At 43.5% G+C, this 12929-nt stretch overlaps 1 protein-coding gene across 1 annotated transcript; it reads left to right on the top strand.

The window, feature by feature from the left end:
• The first annotated feature begins 858 nt into the window (after positions 1 to 858).
• iqce (IQ motif containing E) lies at positions 859 to 11393 on the top strand. The gene is made up of 21 exons (XM_086212019.1): positions 859 to 1293; positions 2248 to 2289; positions 2464 to 2509; positions 2602 to 2751; positions 3226 to 3327; positions 3447 to 3517; positions 3840 to 3953; positions 4038 to 4088; positions 4163 to 4233; positions 4346 to 4418; positions 4563 to 4603; positions 4859 to 5010; positions 5802 to 5857; positions 5972 to 6213; positions 6365 to 6472; positions 7324 to 7618; positions 7721 to 7807; positions 8630 to 8730; positions 8836 to 8927; positions 9682 to 9768; positions 10043 to 11393. The coding sequence occupies exons 1-21, from the start codon at positions 1243 to 1245 to the stop codon at positions 10156 to 10158; spliced, it is 2148 nt and encodes a 715-aa protein (XP_086068145.1). The 5' UTR covers positions 859 to 1242; the 3' UTR covers positions 10159 to 11393.
• The last annotated feature ends 1536 nt before the right edge of the window (positions 11394 to 12929 follow it).

Here is a 12929-nt window from a genome sequence, read left to right on the forward strand (position 1 = left end):
AATGAAGGGTAGTGGACAGGCAGGTTAGCATATATCCGCCTTGTCCTGATACCTGGTACTTCATGATTCATTCATGTCATGATTATCTGGTTATCTCAAGACAGATGCCATTATCTTGAGAAGAGTTGGTGTCAAAACAGCGTGTGAATTACCTTGTGATAATTTAATGTCTTTATCAAAAAGGTTAATCTAAGTTGTTCACACGAGATGAAAAAAAAGCTCATGATAACTACAAAATAGCCAGCTCAAGCATCACCTTTCTAAGCTTCCGTAGATTTAATGATAACTAACTAATGATTCTGATTAAAAGGATCATCAGAAGAAGAGGGGGGGGGGGGGGGGACCGGGAGAGAAGAAAGAACACAGCATGTGACGTCATGTACAGGCTTTGTTGTGGTCAGCAAACAGTGGGAAGTGGGCAAGTTCCAGTCATTAAGTTCACTTTCTCCCTCTCCTCGTCTTTCTCTCTCATTCTATTGGAGGAATCATCTCAAGACCCACCCTTTTATAACCCTTGACGAATGGGAAACCAGAGAAAATGAGTCATCAAGGAAAGAGGGTAAAATTGTTGACATCCAACCTTAAACTGTGGTTCAGGTATTACTAATAACGTCGAGCTACATTGAGTTTAGTAGGTGCAACCGGCTTAAATTTTCAAAACAAATGTAATATTTCGAAACACTTTACGAAGTTATTCAATATTTACATTACTTTGCCTTAATTCGGGATACATTTTATTAAGCATACGCTAATTAGCAAAAAATGTTTTTTTTTAAAGTCGTTTGATACTTTTATGCAACCTTATCTCCTTTCACTCTTTTATTTTGAAAGCGCGGTCATACACTTCCTGCTTTCTGCAGCTAGCTTTACGTAGCTCATTAGCAGCTGCCAGGTTGCTAGACGACTCAGTACAACACGGATGTTAAGAGGGTAACCGCTGCAGTGAAAGGGAGGATTTCCACGTAGTCTGGGGAGATGGTGTCCACATTCTCCACCTGCGCGTCTTTGCTTCACTACACGGCGAACTCGTCCTGTTTCGGAGGAGGATCCGAGTTGTAACATCACGTTAGCTAACGTCCCTTTTGTTGCCCCCATGTCTTCACCACTAGCAAGAGGGGCGACCTAGAGTGAGCTTTGTTCGACTTCGGGGAAAATGAGAAGGTCACTCGCGGGTAGGGTCAAGTTGAACAACTTGAAGTGACGCTCGTTTCTGGCTGGGGTTTTTGTGCAACTGTTGCCAAGATGTCGATGGAGGCGAGTGACGTCCAGACGGATGAGGAGTGCGAGGAGCTGGTGAGTCCCCAAGGTGCTCGGTTTGGGTCCATAACTCAACAGACTTTGTTTCTGGAAAAAGTCTGTTTTTTAGCGAGGTTGTCGTTGTTGATTTATTTTTTATTTTTTTTGTAGTTGCTTGAAGCCTGCCAATGGATAATTTATCAAATTTAAGGCCGTACTACATCAACCATTAAAACTACGCATTTTTACTACCCTCTATATGTATTTGTATATATATGTATGCACGTCATCGCTAAGGGTCTGTTCTTTTTAATTTTAAAATCTTCCTGTTGGATTTGGAACACCAGCTGCTACAGTGAGGCTACAGCAATGAAATTGGCTGCACCTGGAACGTGGAACCAAACGCTCCCATGCCTTATTATTCCACAGTTTCATAAACAAACTGCAAACAGAAAAAAGAAAGAAAAAAGAAAGAAAAAAGACTCCCTCTGAGTCTCCCAACGGTACTTGGAGTACCTTCTTAGTACTGTGAGACTCTGTGAGAAATTATCACAGCCAGGCAAAAGTCTGTGACCAGCAACAACATGGATTTTATGCTTTTATTCTCAACAAAAACGAGCTCTGTGTGTGCCTCTCCATGGATAAACTGTCCCGTTGAAACCAATTATAATTGCAGTGTTATGAGCCCACTGTCCTTACAGCATAAAATGATAAACTCCATGATGTCATCCTTTTATTCTGGAGTGCTGGCTTCCAGGCCATACTTATAAGATTATAGTGAAGGGTGAACATATCCAAAACTTAATATGTTGTTGATTTTAGAGGAGCGCAAGAGATGAATAAATGCATCTGATCCACCCTTCATCTCTTTTCGTCATTTAGAGCCCAAATGTACTTTTGAGGACTTTTTTGGGAGAAACTTGGTCTCAGTTTGGAATGACTGGTTTATAAGGGTTCTCTTTGCTGATGGAATGTTTTCTCTCTCTCTCTCCTCCAAACTGTTCCAATTAGGTCGAGGATGTCTTCTCTTTCTCTGCCGATATTTCAGACAAGGTACAGTTAATGATCCATCTCACGTGACTCTTGATGTGGTTTGTCTTGGTCTGAATGTTGAGGTTGGAGTGTGTTTGATCACCAGGGTTTACCACCTGGGTCTGAAATAAAGAAGTATTATTGATATTATTTTTGTTAATACAGCTGTACTTTAACAACTCATCTTGTCCCCAGATAACGAAGAGGAAGAGATCTTCTGGTAGACCTCCTCCTTCTCCAAGTAGGACTTGCTCCATCACACTGTCGTTAACGTTTTAACACCCCACACACACTTCTAAAAGACCGCTGTGTTGTTTGTCTGCATTTGTGCAGAGTCTCCATACCTCTCTAGTCTAAATGTGAACCCCAGAAGAGCAGCAGTGGCTGCCTGGAGACTGCCGAGGGCTTCCCTCGGGGACACAAGAGGAGACACACCTGGGGGGTTGAGCTCAGCCCACCTCACATCCCTTAGCAACGGCCATGGTAGGTAAACGACAAACATGTGACAGTGTCTCTCCTCAGGAGGGAGGACTGTTGGGGTTCAGTTGAGAGGAGAGATCGCCGGTGTGTGGGTCTGTTTGCTCAGCTGATATCTGGCCAGCCGACTTTGGAGGTGTAACACTCAGAAGTGGTGACTCCGGTGCACCAAAGTCTTTTCCTGTGAGCTTGTTCTAGCTGGGAACTTGTTGACTTTTCAGACCATGTGGGGGCAGAAGATCTCCACAACAAACTGGAAAACACAATAGTGACTGACATGTTTGTTACCGCTGGCATGCAGAGCGACATTAGCATTTAGTTGGAGGTTTTGTCATCTTTCCCATTGCTCTGTTTTGTTTCCAAGCTTGTTGAGCTCACTGAACACATGAAGGGTCAAAGAATGCACGAACTACAGGATGCAGACCTCGTGTATTCAGTTCTGATTTGAGATTTAGGGCTCTCATGAAGTTCTGTTTTCAGATCTGTCCCAGATGCTGAGATCAGAGTGTAACGTCACACCAGAGCTTTTGAAACAGACCTTGACATCGAGGAAACACAAACATCTCCACTCTGCATCCAACGGTAAGAGGAGCAGCAGGTAGAGAGCAGAGAGGCTCCTCACTGAGATGAATGCCAGGAGTTGTGTCATAACTGCTAGCTGAGCGATGCGTGTTCATGTGATCTACCACTGCTTGTTGCAGGCTTCGCCTTTGGCAGCGGTGACTATAGAGAGAAGGAAGACATGTATGATGAGATCATTCGCCTCAAAAAGGTAAAGTGAAGAGGGTTTGTTTGACCTGCTGAGCACCGCACCCCCTTTTTTGCAGTCAGGAATATGACATGGATAAAATTCCCACTGATGGGCCAAAATTCATTGGAAGAAGCTATGTGCTGATGCTGTTGCCATCAATGATGACGGTAAGACAGAAGATGGTGTTGTTTGTGAGCAGCACTTTTCCTTGAAATCATAAAAACAAAGCCCCTGGGGCTGCAGTTCTCAGCAGGCCGGTAGAAGGCACCAGAACACCTGTACGTAGCTGCTTCCCCCGGCGCGACCTTGTCTTCATCGTTAATCACTGCTGCTGTTATTTCAGAGTCTACATGCACAGAAGTCTGACAACCAAAAAATGAAAGCCAAACTACGCCGCCTGGAGGAAGATAACGCGAAAAGAGAGAAGCAGCTAGAAGAGCTCCTTGATCCCACAAAAGTAGGATTACTAGAAATTTTGTCTGTGAATGTTTGAAAAGCAGATAGATTTCAAAAACATATAGGTATGGATTTGTTTTCACAGGCATCGGAATACACTCGTAGTTTGGTGGATAAGAAGAAAGAGGGCAGTGTGGTGAGTAAATCCAGCCTGTTGGTGAAGATGCTCTTTTTAAGAGTTGACCCTCTAAACCCGATTCTCTCATCCAGGTGCTCAATGGGCTGAAACAGAGAATCCTGAAGCTGGAGCAGCAGTGTAGAGAGAAAGAAAATACTCTAAGGTAAAATGTTCACACACACACACACACACACACACACACACACACACATATACGTCAGTGCATTTGCTTCTTGCGTAAAACAGCAAAATATACAGTTGATTCACTTTTCCAGTAAACTGCAGAGTGAGCTGAGGACCACCAACCTGGAGGAGCTGAAGATAACCGTAGAGACCTACTTTGAAGAGGTATCATTTATACCTGGACACACACTGAGTTATTACGTGCAGTGTGTGAGCTCTGATGTGGGAAGGAAAATCTGGTGTGTGTGTGTGTGTGTGTGTGTGTGTGTGTGTGTGTGTGTGTGTGTGTGTGTGTGGGGTGTCTTTCAGATTCAAAGATTGAGGATTCTTCTAGAAGCTGCAGAGAAAAGGTATGCAACTGCTGGTCAAGGTCAGATTTTTCTGTTTGTAATTTGTATCACAGGAACTCAGGACAAAGTGTGGTCATCAAGCTCCTTTCATTCTCATACAGCAACCTTTGTTTATGTCTTTCTGAATTAATCTCACAATTGTCAGTCACTTCTAGCATTCAAAATTACACGTTCTGCATTTTTCAGTCTTGTGGTTTTGTGAATGTGATTTCTCTCTCTCCCTCTCTCTGTTTCTCTGCCTCTCTCCCTCTGCAGTAGTCGAGCAGAGAGTAAATGTTCTCAGAGGCAGCAGAAAGCTCTGAGCTCCACCGTTCTACGTCTGTCTGAGAACCTGAAGCATCTTCAACAGGAGAACGTGACACTCAGAGAGGAGCTCAACACTGAGAGTCCTGCTGGAGGAGTCAAAGGTCTTTACTGGCACTCGGGGACGTGCAGATCGATATTTACCTTTAATCCTGCACAACAAAAGTTATAGATGCAGATGTTCCACTCATTTGAATGCCCTATCAAGAGAAATCATGATATATTATCCATCTATGTGAAATAACTGTTTTTATTGATAAATACATAGTTAATTGAAATGATAGAATAATAGAAATTTCTGACCTTGAGTATCCTAAAAGGATAAATACAGGTAATAAAATGTAGTAGTAATAATAATAATAATAATCATTAATAATAATAATAATCATCATCATCATTAATAATAAACACCGCATCAGATCAGCACACTTCTACAATGCCATTATTTACATAAAATAGTTCTCAGTTTGGATTTTTAAAAATAAATCCTGCAACGAACCGGTCATAGTAATGAAGGTGTTGCTACAGTGGTGAAAGCAGTTTAGATCTCATCAGTTTACAAGTAGATTTGATTTTTAGTGCTGTGCGTATAAATGATTCCTTTTAGTGGATTTGGTTTTCGTGTTATGTACAGACGTTTGTGAAGAAGGTACTCAGTACTGTGCTGGATACAAACACTATCAAACATGATAGAATACGGTATGTAAAGTTAATGAATAAATTGATTAAAGAACGTCCGTCCTACAAACAAAGTTGGAATTATAGAAGATTATTCAGTGTGTTTGGAGGCTTATGAAACTGCTAAGAATCTGAGAAGTTGTCCACTCTGTGTTAAAGAATGGGACAATGTTGCTATGGTGTTCTGTGCTGTAACGCTGATGTGTACGTCTCCTAGGTTACAGAGAGTGGAGTAAACAGAGACTGTTGAGAAGGCTGTTAGAAGTGGAGAAGGTGAGAGGAAAATGTCATTGGCTGTTCATGTAAACACTCGTGCGTAACTGTGTGGATTAGTCAGCTCAGAGATTACGGCTTCACTACTGACTGACAACCCTCTCCTCCTATCAGAGGCTGGAGGACAGTAAGAGACATGCCCATGGAAGGAGGAGCAGCAGCCAGTTGGACCAGGAGGTTCAGACCACACCCACTGAGAGTCTGGATGCTACAAAGGCGGTTACCATGGCAACAGGGGCAGTGGTCTCCGTGGGAACGAACACAGATGAAGGGGATGCGGTTTGGGATCTGAGAGGACGCGTCAGCCAATTGGAGACGGAAAGGGCGGAGCTGCAAGAGATGCTGTCAAGTAAACAGTGAGTGAGCAGCAACATGGAAAAAAAACAAAAAACAGTCAAGCAGTTTATACTTGAATCATTATTAATATTGAGGATACACCAGGGGCAAAACATGTTTTACTGCAGCAGCTGAGGGTAGAAATCTGAAAACTGCTGTTTGTGTTTTCAGCGATGAAGTGAGACAGCTGAGGTCAGAGATAGAGGATCTGGAGGAAGAGACGGAACGGTGGAAAGCTGAACAGACGAATGAGCGGGACACAGAGAGACAGCACTACGAGTATGTTTTACTAGTGCTGTCACGTGTGATTGATTTCATTCATGATGACATGCAGCATCACACATTATCAGATGTCACAATGCCCGAGCAAACCAAGTTGGCATCATCGTGCAGAATGATGGGAACAATGAAAGTTGTATTTCAAATGTGTCAACTATTGCAAATGGTATTCCAGAGTATCAAGGAACCCGTCGGAGCCAGACGAGATGATGGACACCCTTCTGTGTGTGTGCATCAGGCAGCTGAGATGCACAGACACTGACATAGCATAGCTCAGTCAAAGCTCACCAGATACTCTTGTCTCTAAAACGATCTTTGCCTGCATTAATGGAACAAGGTGTGTGGGTATAATATATGAATAAACTATTTAAATTGGTGAGATATCATCATTTTAAAATCTGATGTATCGCTGGAACCCCTTCCTTGACTTGTGTAATGAGTTGATGCAGCGTCTCAAAACTTCAGCCAACAAAACAACATTTTTGTTGATGACTAGAGGAGGGACTGCTGCTAATAATCATCACCAATAAAAGAGAACTTTTGCCTCTGGACAACTTTGCACTTTTATCTGTTTGAACCAGAATGCAGCACAGAGGAAAGAAGGCTAACTATCTCCTTGTCTGGCTCTGGGGAGGAGGCCAAATAAGAGTATTCCCCCAAAAGGTGGTGTGTACCTTTTTTAAGAAAATGTCTTTTTAACTCCACTGGCATTGCCAACTGCTCTCAGTCAAGAACTGCTGAAAAATGTGCATTCGACATGAACCCCAGTTCATAGCTTTTGAAAGCCCCAGTTATGTATTCTATCCATTTCTGCAGACCTGAGGACCTCCATGTGTTTGTGTGTTTCTCAGAGAGGAGCTGGGGCAGTTGAGGGGGAGGATCCAGTCTCTGATGGAGGACAGAGACAAACTTGCGCAAGTTGAACCCTCCTGTGTCTCGCCCACAATGCCAGATGACCATGAGGACACCGGAGCACGTCTGGAGGAGCGAGAGGAGAAGGACTCTGGAGGACATAATGAGGAGAGGGAAGGATGTGAAGGTTTGGAGACAGAAGCAGAGACTGTGAGGACAGAACGTAGACGACAGAGACAAAGAGAGAAAGCAGCGAGGGTCATTCAGACTCATTGGAGGGAGTACCGGAATAGGGTATTTAAAACACCACAATTACATAAAAATGTATTGGCCAGTAAAAGTATATAACACAATCTTTCCAACAGATTTCTCTCTCCGTATGAAATCTGTTTTCAGGATATTGTGATGTTGCAGTCAGCCTTAAGAGGTCACCTCCACAGAGAATCACTGCTCCGGGATCTGCTGAAGGACACGCAGAATAAGGTTCAGACAAAAACCCAACGGCTGTAGATTTTTAAAGAGGCAGGAACGCTGTTACACAAGAGAACTTTTCAATAGTTACAGTCCTTCAGCATTGGGACACCGTTACATGTACTGCATATGAGAAGAAAAAAAACCAACGCAATTGACTGATACTTTAATTTAAGAATATGTATTTCTGTATTATACAGGTAGTATTAGAACTAGGCAGTACTAGAACTGCTTTTTCACTTTACATGTCCCGCTTCTCTTTTAGTGGTGTGACAGGACGTCGTTATCTGTTGCTGTTTTTCTTTAACCAAGAAATTATTGGCTTCTGTGTTTGGAGAGAGGACCTGAAGTTGGCATGTCTTACAACAGCTCAGCTTGCATCACGCATCATTTGCTCGTAGTTTTTAGTAACTGTGACAATCAGCCACCCATTTTTTTTGTAGTAAAAGAATTGACTGGGTGATGGAAGTTCCATCCATCCATTTTCTATACCGCTTACCTCGTTAAGGGTCGCGGGGGTGGGGGGGTGGGGTGGGGTGGGGGGGCTGAAGCCTATCCCAGCTGACATTGGGCGAGAGGCGGGGTTCATCCTGGATGGGTTGGTTGATGGAAGTTGATCGTACAACTAAAAAGCACAGGTTCTAAGTGATCGTTTGACGTCCAGATTCCGTGTGGGTTTTAAACAGGTGCACCTGCCAGTGTGACACACACACACACACACACACACACACACACACGCACAGACTCACACTGTCCAATCAGAAAAACCTTGGGATCTGGATGGGTCCTTCCTCCCGACGGCGTTATGTGTTACATTTTCTCTTCTTTTTCCAGGTTGGTGAGGCAGTAGAGGGAGAGCTGGCTGTGGTTGCCGTGACAATGATCCAGTCTGCTTTGCGGGGCCACCTCGCTCGCTGTGGGCGCGCAATAGAGAGGTGACTCCTGTGTCCAGTCAAATGTTATTTAAAAAAAAAAAAAAAAATACACCTATAGTTATCCAATGTATGACATCAGCACTGCGTATGTGTTTGTGTGCGTAGGTCAGGATCCTCTGTGCCTTCACCGTTGGGAAACAGTTTGCTAGCACCCGTCCCAAGAAGAGCTCGGCCAACACACACTTCCAGCAGAACAGGTGTGTGTGTGTGTGTGTGTGGGGGGGGGGGGGGGGTGGCGTGTGTGTTCAGTTTATTAGTACCCCGATGCCTTTATAAAAGTGATGGATTTTCCTGGTGCGCTGATTTAATTTCTATGGTTCACGTCGCCTCCTCTAACCCACGCTGTGACAGCCCTTTATTCAATAATGAAGCTGACAGTCAGCAGCAGTGCAGACCGGTAAGGTTGCTACCTAAAGATCTGGAGTTGTGACCTAAATGACCTTGTTACACTCCCTCCATCTCCCTGCTGTCTACTGGCGCAGCAGCAGACGGGTGCATAGAGCCGAGCAGCCGCGTCAGCGCTTTTTCCTGCATGGTTAACAAGATCGATCTCACATTTGATGCGTGCTGGGCTTTACGGACGTTTCCATAGACGTTCCTGATTTTAGTTCTTAATTCCTCTTTTGTAAGGAGACCAGGGGCCCTGGTTTTAGAGCATGTAGTATTTGTACAACTGTGATTTTTTTGGAACTTCCTGCTACTGCTGCATTTTGGTACTGCTTTACATTTATCTTATTTAAACTACATGTCATGAAAATCGTCATTTACCCGAGCATAATGAAAAATCAGCCATCCCTAGTAGTTGTTGCAATGTAAATGAAATGGAAGCGAGAGACGATGAGGTGAGTGTGAGATGGGTGATATGATATCATGCCATAGAATTATTTTTATTTCAAACTGCAAGTCATAATTTAGCCTTCATGTGCGTTTATGTGTCGTTTTTTCACAAAGGTACAATGTTAAGTGAGCGGCGTGATGGTGAAGAAGGCCAGTGGCGTGTCCCCAGCACTCAGGAATTCAGGATGACCCCCACATCAGGTTAGGGAGAAGATCTGTCTGTTTCTGTGGTATGAATGTTTCATAACTTCTAGAAAACCCTTTTTTTTAAACGTATTGAAGGAAACTCCTCAGACACAGTATGACTGATGAAGATGTAGCATCCCAGTATCCTCTTCAGCTATTGGTTCAGGTATTGAGAAGTGGACCGTTGATCTGTTTTTAGCCTGTGCCTTTTTTTTTTTAAATAGTTAAACTGGTTTAAATGAACTGTGAGGGTGATCAGGTGACTTTGTGTCTCCTTCATGTCCAACAGAGCTCCATTGCACAGCAGAAACTGGTGGAGCTGCTGCGGGGGATTCTGATGATTCAGATGACATCATCGTATCTCCGTCACGTCCTCTGAGACGCAGAGAAGTCTTAATGTTGTAGACCGACTGGGCTGTGTGTGTTTGCGTGCGTGAGAGCGTTTGGGTTCTACCACCTTGTTTTCGTCCCGGTTCTACACCCCACCTGCTGATGAAGCTGAGATAATCTTATATTCATCAAGATGAAACGGAACATGCAGGTTTAGCTGCACGTGCGGCTCTGCATCTGCAGTAAGAGAGGGTATGCACTGACGTCACTTTGGCCTCCGCAGTCGGGTAAACCACGCTGCAACATGGCTGCCGTTAGCAGAGGAAACATGAGGGACCACCTGCTGAAGCAGAAAGGCGGGACGGTGATCTTATAACGAACCAAAGAACAGCGGTCCATGGCATGGAGCCAGGAATCAGATCCCCGTCGCATCTCTCTGTACCCGATTTAAATGGTGGACTAATACTCAAAGCCTGAACGTGCTCTGAACCGGTTGTATTTCAACTAACATTTTCTGGAGAAACAAGACAAACGTACCCACCGAGGCTGAACGGTTCGAAGAAAAGTGCGTCTTCAGCCTATATTGAAAAAACAAGCTAACTCGCTTGACATCGACCAGGGTTTGATTTTATCTGATACAGCTTCTTTCCCATTTTCATTGCTTTTCTTTTTTGTTTCGTTTCCTACAATCAAGCCAAACCATCACCTATCTGCCACTCAGTGAGCATAACCACCATGGCTACCGTGACGTCACGTGCAGACCCCGTATAACCTCGATATTCCTGGAAGTCGAGCGCAGGACCTGTAAGGACGTGGAAATATAAGGCACATAAACACCTCACACACTCACAGCTGTCAGTTACAGCGCCATCTTTATCCGTACCATCTCCCAGTTTAATGACACAGCGCTCTTGTGAAAGAGGCTTGCGTCAACTCGAAAAACTAACACCGCCTTTTAGTTTTGATCCGTTGTCGAATCATCCAGTGGTCTTTCTCAGTCTGTCTTATTTATTCTCAGTGACCGTCTGTTCTAAGTGCCTTCTACGAGGAAATACATCACGGAAAAGCAACTGGATCCATTTCTGTCAACCTGACTTGATTGACCAGCTGAAAAACGGATCTGGATTTTACAGGCCGATCTAATTGAATGAGCCGTGTTTAGACAAATGTCGTCAGTCTATAATTGAATCATGGCTGATTGTGAGGTGTGATTGAGGCGCGATTCTGAACTGATGCACTATTGAGCCAAACTGTGAATAAATTATGGATCAGTCTGCTGCAATACTAAACCTAATCAGTGGAGTAGAGGACGGGGGTTGGGGGGGGGGGGTTAGTGCCACTAATGTGGGTACCCTAAAACAGAAGGGATGTTAACAAAGAGAGCGGGCGAGCGCAGTTTACCCCACATGATGTGTGTATTTCCTTTTTTTGAAATGCTCAATAAAAAAAAGATGTTTTTGTATTAAAATGTTCCATTTATGAGTGATTCTTGCTGGAAAACAGCAGTCGAAAGTATTCAAGTCAAGTCAGTTTTGTTTGTACGGCGCCAAATCACAACAGAAGTTCTCTCATGACACTTAACAGGTAGAGCAGGTCCAGTACCACACTCCTTCAACGAACCTACACCAAACACTTCTCCATGCGCGTCCTGCAATGACGACAACAAAAAAACCTTCCTTTGAACAGGCAGGAACGTCGAGCAGATCCAGGATCAGTGGGGACGGACGTCTGCTTTGACTGGTTGGGGGGGGGGGGGGGAGAGGAGGAGAGCAGGGCAGAGACAAAGACGGATCATGGAGGAAGAGGGATGTGCAGAAGGAAAGAGAGGGACAGAGATAAAGAGAGAGAGGAGGAGCGACTGATGGAAGTATAGAGAAGTATTGAGAATATATTTACAGTTTTTAAGGGGTTGTATTTTATGTTTCAGACACCTTTCCTCCAACTTATTTCAGATTATTTTGACATTCCTGCTCTCATATCGGTCCTTTCCTCTGACGTACTGAAGTAGTGCACTTCAGCTTCAGGATTACAGGAGATACCGACGTTCACATCGTAATTTAACCACTTGCGTAACTGTTAACATCACAAATGTAATACAAAATAAATATATATATTTTTTTTTTTTTACATGTTTGAAACTATCATACAACATACTATGTGAATGCTGACTGGAATGTGCTTTTACTCTTGTAGTTACTGTCTCTTTTCCCAAGTGTGGCAGATTGTGAGAAGTGCTGGAACGTGAGGGAAAGTCCTGATACTCCCAATAGGAAAATGTAGAAGTGCTTGTACTGCATTTTGGTGAGTACCGGCCCAAGTCTGAGTGGTCAGAATTCATGTGAACGGCTTTTAAAACAAGGTGACAAATATCTCGATTGCACAAAGGAATTCTGTGCGTGTCTTTTACATGTGCTAGACTTATATGTGTGTGTGTGTGTGTGTTTTAAATATGACCTTGTTTTGCACTTGTGTTTATGGTAATAACATTGATCTGATTATAAAAGCCCCAAGTTTTGACGTTTTTGCTTGAGGACTTCTGATCCTCGGTTTCACATCTGCTGGTTTTAAAGAATTTGTGAATTTATTTTGGGGGGGGGGGGTGAAATTAGGACAAAGAAAAGCATAAATTAAAAGGGAAAGAAAATTGTTTAAAGGAAAAATGAACACTTAACAAAATAGCAGTAGTTTTTTCCTGTGTGTATGTACACATGCACATATTTTACATTATAATGTAGGTATCTTTTTTCTGACATTTTATCATGTCTTTGTCATGCTATTTTACTTTTGCAGTTCCGACACATTCAGTAGGAGCAGCTGCAGCGGGAGCAAGAAATCCCGTCTGCAGG

This window comes from Aulostomus chinensis, chromosome 8 (assembly GCF_037954235.1).
Source record: "Aulostomus chinensis isolate RoL2024-O1b breed Wild chromosome 8, RoL_Achi_v1.0, whole genome shotgun sequence".
NCBI lineage: Eukaryota > Metazoa > Chordata > Actinopteri > Syngnathiformes > Aulostomidae > Aulostomus > Aulostomus chinensis.